General features: G+C 38.9%; 2 protein-coding genes across 3 annotated transcripts; one reads left to right on the forward strand and one right to left on the reverse strand.

The window, feature by feature from the left end:
• Positions 1-52: 52 nt before the first annotated feature.
• On the forward strand, positions 53-4,678 carry gcc1 (GRIP and coiled-coil domain containing 1). Of its 2 annotated transcripts, XM_027014280.2 has the most exons (3): positions 53-116; positions 570-1,722; positions 2,063-4,678. In XM_027014280.2, exons 2-3 carry the CDS (start codon positions 652-654, stop codon positions 3,395-3,397), a joined length of 2,406 nt encoding a protein of 801 aa, XP_026870081.2. In that variant the 5' UTR covers positions 53-116; positions 570-651; the 3' UTR covers positions 3,398-4,678. The 2 variants fall into 2 exon arrangements, with proteins under 2 accessions (XP_026870081.2, XP_026870082.2); XM_027014281.2 differs by lacking the exon at positions 53-116 and having other exon boundaries at positions 132-1,722.
• A 2,226-nt stretch (positions 4,679-6,904) lies between these two features.
• dennd6b (DENN/MADD domain containing 6B) lies at positions 6,905-14,673 on the reverse strand. The gene is made up of 20 exons (XM_035523902.1): positions 14,465-14,673; positions 14,069-14,107; positions 13,944-13,987; positions 13,368-13,482; positions 13,128-13,208; positions 12,207-12,312; positions 11,635-11,714; positions 11,216-11,278; positions 11,062-11,117; positions 10,844-10,966; positions 10,509-10,604; positions 10,239-10,333; positions 10,085-10,150; positions 9,934-9,998; positions 9,747-9,836; positions 9,550-9,603; positions 9,238-9,347; positions 8,935-9,037; positions 8,731-8,805; positions 6,905-7,796 (listed from the first exon to the last, which is right to left on the reverse strand). Exons 1-20 carry the CDS (start codon positions 14,633-14,635, stop codon positions 7,674-7,676), a joined length of 1,755 nt encoding a protein of 584 aa, XP_035379795.1. The 5' UTR covers positions 14,636-14,673; the 3' UTR covers positions 6,905-7,673.
• Between the last annotated feature and the right edge of the window lie 60 nt (positions 14,674-14,733).

A 14,733-nucleotide genomic window follows, 5' to 3' on the forward strand; every position in this document is an offset into this window, starting at 1 on the left:
AAAAACGGTAATCAGAATACAACGAAATTATGACGTAACTTCCTAAAACGGCCGGGAGAAAAGAAGCAGGAACCGAAATGAGGATTGTTGACACGTAACAGACTTTGACTATTAAGGTACAACAACTGTATTTAAGTTATTTATACATGTTAATAATTCAATTATGATAAGGATATATCCGTAACGTATGACTAAAAGAAAAATATCTACTCATATTTCTAACTTTATGTTTAGCCGCTTGAATAGCCTAGCATACCTAGCTAGTTTTCCATGAAGATAGCTAACCTAGTTAGCTTAGCTTGGTAACCGTCAAGATACTTTACGTTAGTGACGCAAATGCCTCTAAATACTATTTTTTGCAGATCAGTTTACTAGCTAATGATTTGGCGGCTATTCTTCAAACTTATTAACTATGCCATCACTTGCTTAAATAAGTGGCAATTGTAACCTAGCATCAAGTTTATTTGACTTGCTTGGTTTTCTGCTTAAATATCAGTATTAGTCATTTAATTTTAATATAACTCTAGAACAACAGTATCCAACAGTTGTCATATTAATCCCTCTTTTAGACATCCACAGTTTCCCATATTCTAGCTAGCTACCGTTTTAATTATGAAACGACAGTGAATGTGAGTTGAGTCTGTCCTGGACATGGAGAAGTTTGGAATGAGCTTTGGTGGAGGCCCAAGTAAAAAAGAGCTGCTTGATACAATTGAGGCCCAGAAAACACAGCTCATCCACTATCAGACCAGATTGAAAGACGTTGTCCGAGCCTATAAGAGCTTATTGAAGGAGAAAGAAGCTTTGGAAGCTAGCCTGACTGTCCTTACTGCATCTCAAGAAGTCAACTTGATCAGCAATGTCCCATCTTCGGGAGGATGCAGTGTCCATACAGAGTGCCCAGTGCCCTCGGAACTTGTGGATGACCACTGTTCACAGCATAGTGAGGACAGCTTGGACACAGCAGCGTCTGTTGACACGGCCACCAGTGTGACTAGCAACAGCACTAAGGGAGACCCTGCAGAAGAAGACCAGAGCAGCTCTGGAGAAGGACCCATTCTCCAGCAGTCAGAGGAGGCAAGTGGGTCGGAGAGCGGCGTCAGCTCTAGCAGCAGTGCAGGCATGGAGCAACCTGTTGCGCTTGCTGAGGCAGACCGTCGAGTAATCCAACTCAAGACCCAACTGTCTACCCTGACCACCTCTTTGGCCACGGTCACCCAAGAGAAGTCTAGAATGGAGGCCTCTTTCCAAGCAGACAAACGGAAGATGAAGCAGGAGCTGGAGGAGATGCAGGAAAAAATGGAGGAGGCACATAGGCAACACCAGGCAGAGTTCCACGCTTTACAGGAGCAGCTTGCGGAGAGCAAGGCCCGTGTCATCATGCAGCAGCACGAGCGGGAGCAGGAACAGGCAGACCATGTCCATATGCTCCGTGAGCTCCAGAAGCTCCTTCAGGAGGAGAGGAGTCAGAGGCAGGATGCCGAGCTCAAACTGGAGGATGCCAGGCAGACCTTGGTGGAAACCATGCAGGCCATAGACCGAGGGCTGGATTATGAGGAGCAGCTGAGGGAGATTACTCGGGAGTGTGAAACACTTAGAAAAAGCCTACAGGCTGCAGAGGCTGAGAGGAGCAAGCCTGACCCACGGGTGGAGGAGCTGCAGCAAGAGATTGGCGATCTCAAAGCACACTTCAACCAGCAGCTTCAGCAGGAAATTAGGAAGGTGTGGATTTACTGTGTCATACATAAATCTGACTGTATAACTGTGAAGCTCTATGGCCTAATTTATTTAGTTTGCAAAGATCTTGAATTTAAATTCAGTTAAATTCATTCAAATTTAAATTGAATTGAATTTATGATCAGTTAAAAATGTGCTTCAGCATGTTTTGTCCTGTTCTATACAACATTTCTTTGTGCAAAATATTAGTAGAGATTACATTACATGCCTTTTCACTAAAGGAAGAAGGCTATACTGTAGGACAAATCCTAAACCATTTTACACTAAATAAGAAAAGTGAAATGCACTCAAGATTCATGTGTTCTATATTCACATGTCTTTCCAGGTCGCTCAGGCAGAAGAGCGTTTGCGAGAGCAGGTACAGTTGGAAGAGGGGAGAGTGGCCAGTCTAGAAGAGAGAGTCTCTGAGCTTTCAGAGCTGCTGGGTACTTGTGAAAAAGCCAGGCAAAAGGACCAACAGAATGCTCAGAGACTACGGGAGCGCATCCTTCAGCTAGATACAGAGAACAAAACCCTAGCCATCGCAGCCAGCACCAGGCCAGCTGTGTCAGACCTCGGCCTCGATGAAGCGAACATGGATGTGAACATGCTAAAGGACAAACTGGAGAAGGTGAAGATGATGCTGCAGCTGGCCGTGCAGCGATCTCAAGACCAGACGATGGAGATTGAGAAGCTGATGGAGGGAGACATCGGACAAGGCAGCGAGGCATCGGATGGCGAGAAGGCCTCTGCGCTTTATTACCAGCAAGAGCTGCGGCAGCTGAAGGAGGAATTTGAGCGCTACAAAATGAGAGCACAGGTAGTTTTGAAGAACAAGAATGTCAAGGACGGCAGCCAAGCCAGAGAACTCGAGGAGGCCCGGGACCAGCTGGCCGAGCTGAAAGAGAAGTACATCAACCTGCGCATCCAGGCTGATGAGGCGGAGGCGCAGCACAAGCATCAGCTGGAGGATCGGCAGCAGAGCCTGACTGTTCTTCAGCAGGCCCATAAACAGGAGCTGGAGAAGCTGGAGGCTCAGCACAGGGACAGCTTCTTGCTCCTGGAGGAAGAGCTGCACAAGCAGCGGGACCGCACCATGGCTCTGCTTGCCGAGAAGGACCTGGAGCTGGAGCAAGTCCGAGCTGCTACGACGGCCGGCCTTGGAGGCCATCGAGGGTGGGGCACGAGCGATGGTGGCGCAGAGAGAGGAGGTAAGGTGGAAAGGGACGACACTGCAGGCAGCGTTCCGGCAGATGGAGAGAGCGAGATCATCGCCCATGCGCTGAAGCTAGTTGGGCCAAACGAGCCTACCATGCTGCTGTATGCCGAGCAGCTGGCTCGGAAGGAGGTGGAGATCACTGCCCTGCGCAAGCAGAAGCATCGGATGGAGGAAGATGTTCGTCAGCTGCAAGGAAAGTTGATTGCTAACAGTGAGAGACATGAAGAGGAAGTAGCCAAGCTACAAGCACAGCTAGACAAGTGCGTGCGCGACCAGGGCAGAGATGGAGCTAACTTGGAGTACCTTAAGAATGTCATCTATAGGTTCCTCACGCTCCAGGACTTCAGAGGGCGCCAGCAAACGCTCACAGCCATCTTGACCATCCTCCACTTTAGCCCTCAAGAAAAGCAGGCTGTTGTGAAGCAGCAAACACAGAACTGGTGGACAGGTGGAATGAGATGATATGAAGTCAGTGACAGTTAGAAAGGCAGATAGATTATTTATTTTGTAATTAATTAATTAGTTTTTCAAGACTACAGTTTTCTATCTTGAGGTTTATGAAAGTTTATAATAGTTCTTTTTTTAAACCTTAATTACTGTTTTTGTTCTGTTAAAGCTTGCAATCATTAAATTTGTGTGGCCTTTTGCATTCCAGGTGAATACTTATTTCAGATCTCTACTAACTAAACAAGTTGACATTTGGTAGGAGGTATTTTCAGGAGGAGAGACATTTGGTAGGAGAGGACTATTATTTTGTTTACTTATACAAGATCAGCACATCCTTGTTCCCTAAGGAGAAATGTAACCACTACCTTTTAAACTTGTATGGAAGCATGTAATTAATTCCACAAATATTAACACCAAAGAAGGCAGTCAGCTAATTTGCTGTTTGCAATAATGTATGAACCTCAGTTAGACAATATAAAATGAAAAATAAAAATCTGTAAATAATGCAGATTTTTGTACCCACTGTTTTTGTTCTTAAACCTTGTATAGTTTCTCTACATTTCCATGCATATTACTATTCAGATGGTCATGATTGTAATATTAGGATTGAAGACCCACTGCACTGCAAAGTGTAGCCTTGGTATAATGTTAATGTTTCCCCTGGCTAGTTAAAATCGGTTAATTATTATAAAGCTGTTTATGATGATAAGCATGTAAAGGGTGGAAAACAAGCTGTTCAGTGTTTTTGCCTTCTGACTCTGTTATGTGATTGTTTAGTAATTCTGTCAATTCAGTCTTTGTTTCTTCACATTTTGAATTCTTTTTTTAATTAATTACACCAAGACCACTACAATCACAACACCCAACACACGCTTATGTCAGTCAACTTTTCCTGTGACTACTGCTGATCAGATGAACTAATGAAAACATTACTGCAGATTTCAATCAGTTTTGGAATAGTAAGGCATTCACTTAAGCAAACAGACAATACAAAGTTTACAAAGCAATATGTATAAATAAATTATAACATTTATGTAAACAGGAATATTAGGGTAACCAGTGTGTTGAAATAATTTAATCCTACCTTACATAAATTGGCCACATTTGTATTATTGTATGCATGGAAACATAGCCAGGGATGAGCTGTTAATGACTTCTGTTGAAACCCTGCAGCTTTTTCAGATCTAAAAATGTCTTTTTGTGGAAAGTAACTATTAACTTTATATTTGATAGTTTTTCAACTTTCAATAAATGGATCATGTATCTAATCAAATGTATATTTTTGACTTCGATTAAAAATAAAATTATTCTCTTAAGGATAAAGGAGTCAGACATATGTACTATGATAGTGTGCTAAATAGGTTTTACATTGGAATCTGCAAATACAAAATTCAAATCTTGTCAAGGTGAAGTTTTCATTTCATAATTTGAATTTGTAAGTGATGATTAATTTAACCAAACTAAATTTACATTCCATATGTGCAAAGATTTGAAATGGAAAAAACAAAAACAATGTACCCCACACATCTCAGTATCAGCTCTTTAGATAGATTCAACTTTGACACACTATATGGGTGGAGTCTTCTACTGCCACCTAAAGCTGTTATGACAAGTCTGAAGTCTCTAGATTGCCACAGTCAATTTGATAACATGGCCAATTCTGAATGGTTGAGAGATGGTTTTTCTTTTGTCCATAAATGAAATGTGATTAATATTGTGAATTATTGCTTCATCAAATTCAGTTTCAAACTCATATACAAATTCAAATGATGAAACAATTAAAACTCACTAAATACAAATGATAAAAATGCTAAATTAATTTCCAAAATTAAACTTGAGTGGCACAATTCTCATTCCAATGCAGTTTTTAAAAAGATGTTTAAAAATATGAGGAGATATGAAACATCAGTATCACTTTTTAATTGCTACATTTTCATTAGCCCACTCATACAATCAAATTACAATCCAAACGAGGTGAATTCTGTAGTATTGTCAGTAACAGATAAGCATACAAAACAGAAAAAATATATATAAAATGCATAAAAGATTGATGTTAAAAATATATATATAAAAAAACCTTTCACAATATATCAGTATATTAGGAACTTGGTACAGAGTTAAGCCATACAACAGAAGTATGCTGATATTGTATGTAACCTATACTATTAATGCAAACACAAGTTTAAGTCTCCAACAATACAGAACCTTCATGAGTGCAGCCCGATGCCCTGCTCAGATGCATTGCATTCATCTTATCTACAGGTATTTTCAGGGTGTCATGAATTGATTAATTCTAATTTGAGGGTTCATGGTAACACGTACATATGCAGTTATGCAAAATAGATATGCAAAAAAAGCAGAAGAAGAAATGACAAAATATCACACTGTTCAGTTTTATTCTATAAAACCTTTTATAAATCTTTTTAATAACAAGTCTTCCACTTAAGCAAACACAACACACAAACCATACAAAGCAATATTTACAAATTACCGAAATAGTATAAACAAGAACAATAATACTTTGTGTGAAAATGGCTAATTCAAGTTCTCAACAGTAAAATAAGGAATTAAATAGCAATACTGCAGCAAATTATTTCTTTGATTTACTTCTTAGGATTTAAATTCTGATTCCATTTTCCAAAGGTAGTCTCGAGTGACATGGCACTTTTCAGGACAAAGGTGCTAAAATAAGCCTTTAAAAAAAAAAGAAAGAAAAAAAAAAAAGATGTGAAGCAGATCAGTCACTGTGTTTTTTGTTAAAAAGTATTCATTCTAGAGTAATATGTCCCATTACTGGTATGCAGTAGTCTAAAACCTAAAACGCTTGTAATGCCATTTGAATCGCAGACAACATGCAGCAGTGTCCTAAGAAAGGCATTTCCCCACATGTGCTTCACTTCTCAGCACCATGCAACATTCCACACCTACCACTGTTAACTTGCTTTAAATGGTCAAACAAAACCTTATGCTATGACCTACCTAGTCTTAACAAGCTCCAAGTATGATTTATACAGTTCCATTGGTGGAATTAAGTACAATAAACCGAAATTTCTGAGCATGAATGTATATCACCATGGCTATTAGAATAACAAAAAGGGGGAAAAAAAATGATTTTACTGTAAATAAACTCCAGATGGACTTCGACAGCAAAGTCAACACTGCCTATCCAGGCACTGAAACTGAGGCTGCCATGGATGAGATCAAAGATACTGTGCTGATCATAGTTGATGACAACTGACATTTTAACATATAACCTAACATAATGTTAAAACACTTCTGGGTTAAAGGGTGTAAGGTAAAATATTCTGCAAACCTAAATTTGAACATAGCCATTTATAATGACAACTGAAACGCTTCACATAAGGTATTAGACACCAGCAGCATGAAGGGTAACTTCCCTTTGAACGAGGAAAATAGCAACTTTGTTTTTAAGTCACCAGTATGAGTAAAATGAAACCAAACTAAATGTCAAAAGTGCTTAAACATTTAATTTAAAAAAAACACAACAAAACAAAACATGAGTTTCTTACATTTTCTTTTGATACAACAGGATTCTTTCACTGTTATAAACACACTTTTCATTAAAAAAAAAATCAGTTAATGTCACTAAACTGTGCATGGCTTTATCACACAACAAACAAGTGAAACATGACAACTGGTTGCATTTTAATATTGTTTTTTCCTTACATATATTCAGACCTGGAAGTGCACTGCTTCTACAAACAGAACTACCTGACAACGCAAGTGGCATATTTGCTGTGTTGGCTAAGTGCACCGACCCACCTCAAACGTTCTCTCTGAATGTACTTTGAGCATTTTAATAAATCACAGGCATTAAAGAAACCTGAAAAATGTGCTCTGAAAGCATTTCCACAGGTTTTGCTTGAATCAGCTACTGCAGTATTTTAAGCACTTAACTGCTATGAAATGCAACTACATAATGAATTAAAATAATCGTGGACATAGAGAAGTGTCTAGCTTGGACACAATAATTGTTTGTTACCATCATTTGTAAAAGACCAGGCAGAGAATAAACAGAAATAGGCTTTCTAAGGGAACTTTACCCTCAATGCTATTGATTTATCATAGCAATATAAGCCTTTTTTGCTCTACAGAATTTTGCAAGGTTTACCTTCAAGTCAAATGGGGTGTTGGTATCTGTTCAGCATTGCCCTTTGTGCATCCATCTCTCAGTCTCTTGGTAACTGCCGTCGATGTAAGTGGCTCTGTTGTTCAGGGTGCCACTCTTCCAGTGATTGGTGTGTCTATGAGTTTGGAATGGGGCTCTTTATCAATGTTTGTGCAGTACTGTCTGCAGGTCCTCAGGCAGGGAGCTGATCACAGTCTGAATGTAGCTTTCCAGTTTCTCCAGGAGCTCATCCTTTACTGGAAGCTGTATCTTACGAGCTCTAATCTGTCATGTGGGAAAGAAACCTACAGTTAGTTCTATTGTTTCACAGAAAAAGAGCCCGATAGCTAATTACTACACAGAAGCCATACGTTTATGTCCCTACTAGGGGAGCATACGGATGCTGGCTAGTAAGAGAGAACAAACTAAGTGGAGCACAAAGGAACAGGCTGAGAAAAGCAGCTCAGACAAACTTAAGATCGCAAATGCCACTTGTATGCAAACTCAGTGAATCTAATCATCTTATCATACAGCCTACAGTAGAAGGGTCAGGTAGGTGCACTGGGTTACAGGTGTAATTATGCAATGTTATGATTTGGAGCTAGAAATTGGCACAAAGGATTTCTGAAGAACACAGGTTTCTAAAACAGCCATCAGAGAATTCTTAAAATAACTTTTTTGGCTATGATCACACTGCAGATAAAAAGTGGTTAAAATCCAGTATTTTACTCCATATGTAACATATATTTGCATTTAGAGGAATCTGACATTTTCAATTAAAATCAGGGCCACTTTCATATGTGGTACTGAAATCAAATGTCATCCATCGATTCAGCTTGACCTTCATCATAATTTCACGGTCCTGGTCCCACTGTGGAAACAGTGTGAACCTCAGAGCTTACCTTCATGCAATGACATGCTGACTAATTTGGTCACCTTAATAACAAGTGTGTTATGACAGTTCAGCTACTGAACAAAGATGCAAGCTCACTTTTTGACTGATAGGTTTTTAATACACATCTGTTAGTATTCTTTCATATAAATTCACAATAATTTTTATAGTAATTGGAAATTGTAGAGAACAATAAAACATTATGGTCAGGTCAACTCTTGGTCTTACTTCTTGCCACTGTACTGCCATATTGCACTGGACAAGCAAGTGTAATTTATTGTCATTTCAGTACAGTACAAGTGTTGAAATTTCAGTGACGTCACTAACCAATTTCTCCCGCAATTTTAAAATGAGGTCAACGATCTCCACCTCTGACTTATCCTTGGTCCAACTCAGTAGATCCTGAAAATAGCAGAACAAAGATGAAGTCATCAGCAAATAACAATCCTAATATATTTAAGCAGAGAATCTATTCTGCTGAACTGCCTATTCTTATTTCATTGCCTGTACTGGTTTGGTGTCAGTACTTACAGCATCACAGATGGCCTCTAAATGAAGGCATTCAACTTTTTGTGTCATTTCCTTGTGTCTGAGACGATACCATCCATCAAAGTTAGCAGAGCGGAAGAATCGCCTTAAAGAGGAGAGATAAAACATCTGCACATTATAACTGTATCTTTCACGCTACTGAAGTGATGGCCTGTTTATACGAAAAACAATTAGCTTTACATAGCTCTGCCCAGTCATGAAACTGCATTCATTTTTAACCAATGAATGGACCAATTAACCAAATCAATCAACTAAACAAAGCTACAACAATGGAAAGCGTGTTACTTATAAAGTCCCGGCCAGTCCCCTTTGAGCACTGAGGTAAGTTGCGGTCCTGCATGATCCAGAGTGGCCATGAACTCATCCTGACTAAAAGGGCGGATCTGAGGAGGGGTCTGAAAGACACGCACATACAACACCTTCATTTTCTCTATACCTTGCCTTGTCTAAATTTCCCTGATAATTGAACATTAAAATCACAGTAATCACACTAATTATTAAAAAGTGAGAGGAAACAACACTGAAGCTTCTTTAAATAGTTCAAAATGTGAGTGAGCAAGTGAGTAAGTGGGTGGATTATACAGTACTGTAATTAACCTTCCATGGAGTCACAGATCTTTGCAGTGGCATCAGACTGGCTAAGTATCGCTCCTGTTAAATAGGACAGGTGTGGGGTTGATAATGAAGCAGAAGACTCGTCCCAATAATTTTATAATGGATTGTTTCTCTTAGCAATCTTAATTATGCAACAAGTGATTCATATGAGGCAAACAATGGATGAAAAGGGACTTTACCAGTGGAATGATGAAACTCTGCGTTAGTTCCAAGAGATATCGCCTCAAGATGGCACTCTGTACTTCTGAAGGCCTTTTCCTCTGAATTCCCTAGAGAGACAGAGAAAAAAAAAAAGAAAAAAAAATTACACTGGGAAAATGACTGAAATAATATGACAATTTTAATCACACGCAGAATCTAGTGTACCTTTAGGAGTCGCTTGATGAGTGCTTTGTCTTTATGAAGAAATGTTTTGTAAGCTGTGTATATACCTTGATGTACATACAAAAACACAAAACAGGAGTGAGAAGGCAGATATTTATTAGGTAACTTATTGGCAGAATCCTTTCAGATGTACCTGGTTTTGTGTCCAGCGTCTTCAACTTGGACAATTTCTTAACCTTCACTTGCTTTGGCAAATCTCCTGAAATTAGAGAGTGATCAAACATATGGTGTAATAGAACATAACTGTCTTTGGAGAATTAAGGGATTCAGAAGGAGCATACGCTTACCAGACATTTTCAGCTCCCCAAGACGCAAGATGTGAGGCCAGCACTGGAAGGTCTTGATAAAGAAGGGGTTAGTAACTCCCAGTATTACATTAGGCCTGGGTGTATTTAAAAAAAAAACATGAAGGAAGAGATCGAGTCAGGACAAAATAAGGATCAAAATGAGATGCCCTGACAGGACATACCCAAATCATCAAGGTTAATGGTTAAATTGTTAAAGTAGTGAGGTAGTTTGTTTTAATGAGTGTTTAGAAGGTCATTATGCATGCTTACGGTGCCTGAGTCCTGGTAGTGTACTCTTTAAATTCACTGTCGTGGATAGTGAAGTAAGGGCGAAAATCACAGCAGTACTTCAAGGGGCCGATAGAGCTGGAAAGAAGAGAAATAAATGTTCTCAAGTTTACTCTCAGCAGCTATGAGACAACACCTATAAAGCAAAACAGCATAAACATATTATAGTATGACTGATCACAGAAGAGCTCAAGTTGTTAATTAAATAATTGTATGATTTGTTTCATACATCTGAATGCCTTTTCTTTCTACTCTCACAGTCTGATGTGTGCAGGTAGGGAAACAGAGCAAGAAAAGCAGCAAGTTAGTGGCCAAACCTCACTAGGGCCAGTACAGTCTCTGAGGAGATGGCTGGAGAGGGTGCCATGACGACCATCGGTTCTCCTAGCAACATTAGCTCCCAAAGCATCTGGAGGTGAATGAAGATAGACTGGAAACACCTGATTAGGTAAAAGTTATACAGGATCAGTGACATTATTTACTTGATAGTTAAATAACCGTTATAGCCCATGTAAGCAGACAGCATCACGCTTACTTGAAAAGATCAAGCTCATGGACAGTAGGGAGAACCATTGGAGCTGGGAGAAGATTCTAAACACCACAGGAAGAAGGAAGGAATGAAGAAACATTAACACGCTAGCCTTAGCATACCTACTGTTTTTCTATTTACATATAAAAACTGTGTTTACCTCCTTTTGTCCCTGCCTGGTAGGACTTCCCCCTGCTTTGTCATCCTTTGAAGGAATCCTGACCTGAAAGTAGAGCATTAGATCGACCACACATAGCATAAATCCTTATCTCTGTAAATATCAGTTAAAGGGCCTCGAAAAAATTAAAGGAAAAAGAGATGTCCCAATCTGCAAAATCTGAATTTGCCCCCTCAGCGGCTGGTAATCGCATGGTGATTTTTTTTTTCTTTCCTTTTGATGTCATGAGCATGATTGCACTCAGTCACATTTAAAGCTACAAATTACAACTACAGGATTTAATATGGATTTAATATTTAAAATGTTTATACAACAATAATTCACTGATCCAACAATTTCTGTTTCTGTAATGGTTATTCCTACAAATCTGACATCCATGAATTCATCTAGTGAGTCCTCACCTGCACGACAACGCCCATCACAGGTAAATTGAGGGTTTTCCCTGGCACAGGTGGAGGCCACTGGTCAATCTCATTACACACTGCAGAGAAATTACAAATTAAGGACTGTGTCTTTCTAAGGACTGTGTAACAAAAAATATTAAATATCACTGTATTGTTGATACTACCCTCCTTGGAGGGTCACAGATGTATAGCTAAAAAACAATTAGTAAAAGGCTTTTTGTGAACACAATTACAATACAATACTAGTTAAAAGTATAAATGAAACTTTTTGAAAGAGTTTTATCTTTAGATTAGTAGCTATGAAAATGCAGAATAAATGTTTTTATTGTTCATCTCAGTAGGGTTGAATGGTGTCTTCACAACATGCATTACATTTTTTTATTCTAAATTAAGTGCTGAATTACATTTTAATCATGAACCTCAAAAAGCTTGAAAAACAAACTGCTTTACTGAATAACAGACATTACAAAACATCTGCACAACAGGATTCACATACAGGTAACTTAGTATCCCCCAATATATATTTCTAATGCTTACTACCATAAATAATAATGTCAAATTGTTCTTACCTGCCTCAAGACAAGGCTCTAGCTTCTCAAAGTACTCAGGAGTAATAATCTGCAGAAGGGAGTGAAACAACTGCACATACGGCAGTCTGGAAACCAGGACCAGTGACTAGGACAGAGTGAACAAGAAATGTCCAGTTGATTATTTACTTGTACCTACTAGTTTAATTAAAAAGTCCTTAGTCTCTGTGGTATTTCTGGCTCTAGACTCTTGAGTTTTCAGTATTTCCATAAATGAGAAATATATAGCAATATATTATTGTTTAATTGTGAGGCAGGTAAAAGTAAAGGACATTGCTAGGGGCTATAAGCAAAGGCTCAGCAACAGAACTTGAATAGATTGGAAAATAATGGGTGAAGCTGTATATCAGGTAGTCAGCATAAACATTTAAGTCAGAAAATCAGTGAGGTTACAGCTTTATCAACAACTAAAAAAAAAAAAAAACTTTTGCTGTGCTTCATTGTCAAAAAAAAATTCCAAAATTGCCAACTTAGCCTACATGTAATTATGCTCAGGTTCCTCAATCACTTAAAAATAAAAGGTCAATTTAAAAACACATAATCTAAAATCAGGTACTTTTATTGCTGAATGTCTGGAATTTGACTGAGAATAGAATAAATTAGTAGCTTGCTATGCATTTAAATAAAACCAAGTCTAAGGTAATGTACTCTTTATTTATTTACTGATGCTGTGCACACTTTGAGCAGGTGCATCTTCTAAATAACAATACAGTGTAATGTTACAAAAGTTAGTAACTAAGCAAAAGCTAAATTCATTGACACAGACTGATCTCACAGTAAAAGGTGCCTTATATGTTCCATTCTATGAACCCCTACCTGTAACTTCCCTTAGTGAACTGATGCCTGCTTACACATGTAAATATTACATGTAAACATGTAAGTTATTTCAGCTCTTGCACTCACCTTCTGAAAGTAGCCCCTTTTGACAGAGACATCTTTTACTTGTCTGAAGTACACATAGCCGTAGAAATGTGCCAGTTCCTTCTAACAAAAGGATACAAATAGGGAAGTAGTCTGAAAAATTATGAACTGATCTAAAACCACTATTGAAAGCATGAGCACAACTAACCTAAAGGTGGAGATAATGGTCAATCACATGGTACAATCTCATCTCTAACAGATTCCTATCCATACATTTCTTACCTGCAGTATCAGTGGCACATCCCTATTGTAGTCATCCTCCTCTCCAAACCACAAGCCACTGACTCGTCCCACAGACTGCCGCAGCCTAAAGCTAAATTGTGTGTCTCCAAGGCATGCCTGTGAAACAGAATGCTACAGCCTATACTGGAGTCTGGCATAGAAATGGCACGGACTAGAACTGCCTACACAAACATGAGTCTGACACTTGTTTCAGATCTAGAAGCAAATCTATTAAAAGATATTAAGTGAAAGGCAGGAACGATAATACTTACTGAATAAAATGAATTCTGCATTTGCAATAGTCAGCCATTTTCTGTTCAAATATACTTTAAATCTGTTTTTTCATATCAGTGAGTGTGAAAGTTAAGAGTAATATTTGAAACCATAAGATTTCCTATTTAACTAAACATTTCATCTCCTCAGTTAAATATTTTTAAAACATAACATATTGTTCATAGTTTTACAAAAAGATAATGGTAATAAGCTTAAATGTTAGAGGCAGGTCCTGATAACTCAGGCCATATCAGCTTCAGCACTGACACAGAAACCTAGAACTATAGCCTTAAACTTGGCTCACCTGAGTAGGAGTCAGGAAAGGATAAGTAGCATATGCTTGTTTTCTGAGAAAGAAAGTAAAGCGTTTTAAATACAGATAATGCAGGGCACTGTTCAACGCCAAGAACTATACAACAAAAACCTACCTCCTTCTCTGTAAGTTTTACATCATGTGGATAGACAAGCTGTGAGATAACAAGAGAAAGCATTTCAGTCCACAGTGCGAGGATGCTGTTGCATTTGTGATTAAGTGGTTAGCTGGTTGTTTAGCCAGCTAGGCTACGTATATAGTTTGATAACGCGGACCAAATCAACCTAGCTTTATTTTCAATGTCTATTATCGGACATCTGTATGCTGAATCTATTTACTCTTCGCTAGAAACCTAACTAACCTTGCTAGTTAGTAAGTCCCAGGCAAGCTTACTGTTACCTAGCAAGCGCTAGCTATCCATGTAAACACTTTTAGCAAAGCAGATGCAGAGCCAGACTGCATCTAGCTAAATATAACCAGCTAGCTGACCGATCTAACACTGGACAGATACCTCTATGGCTTGACCGAGCTCCAGGTCGAAGGTAACAACGCACACACATTCCAGCCAAGTGGAGAATCGGGCCCACGGAGCACATGTCGACGTCTCTCTATTTGTTGCTGCAGATGATGATGATGATTCAAATTTTTCCTTAAGAGATTCGGGCCTGTCGAGGGGATCCATCACGATTTATAACTCCATTTCATTCTCACCAGGCAGCTCTCAACCGCCACTGTCGGTATTAAAGACCTGGACCGTTAGCGCCCTCGCGCGGAGAGGAC

The sequence above is a fragment of the Electrophorus electricus genome, chromosome 2 (assembly GCF_013358815.1).
Source record: "Electrophorus electricus isolate fEleEle1 chromosome 2, fEleEle1.pri, whole genome shotgun sequence".
Classification (NCBI taxonomy): Eukaryota; Metazoa; Chordata; class Actinopteri; order Gymnotiformes; family Gymnotidae; genus Electrophorus; species Electrophorus electricus.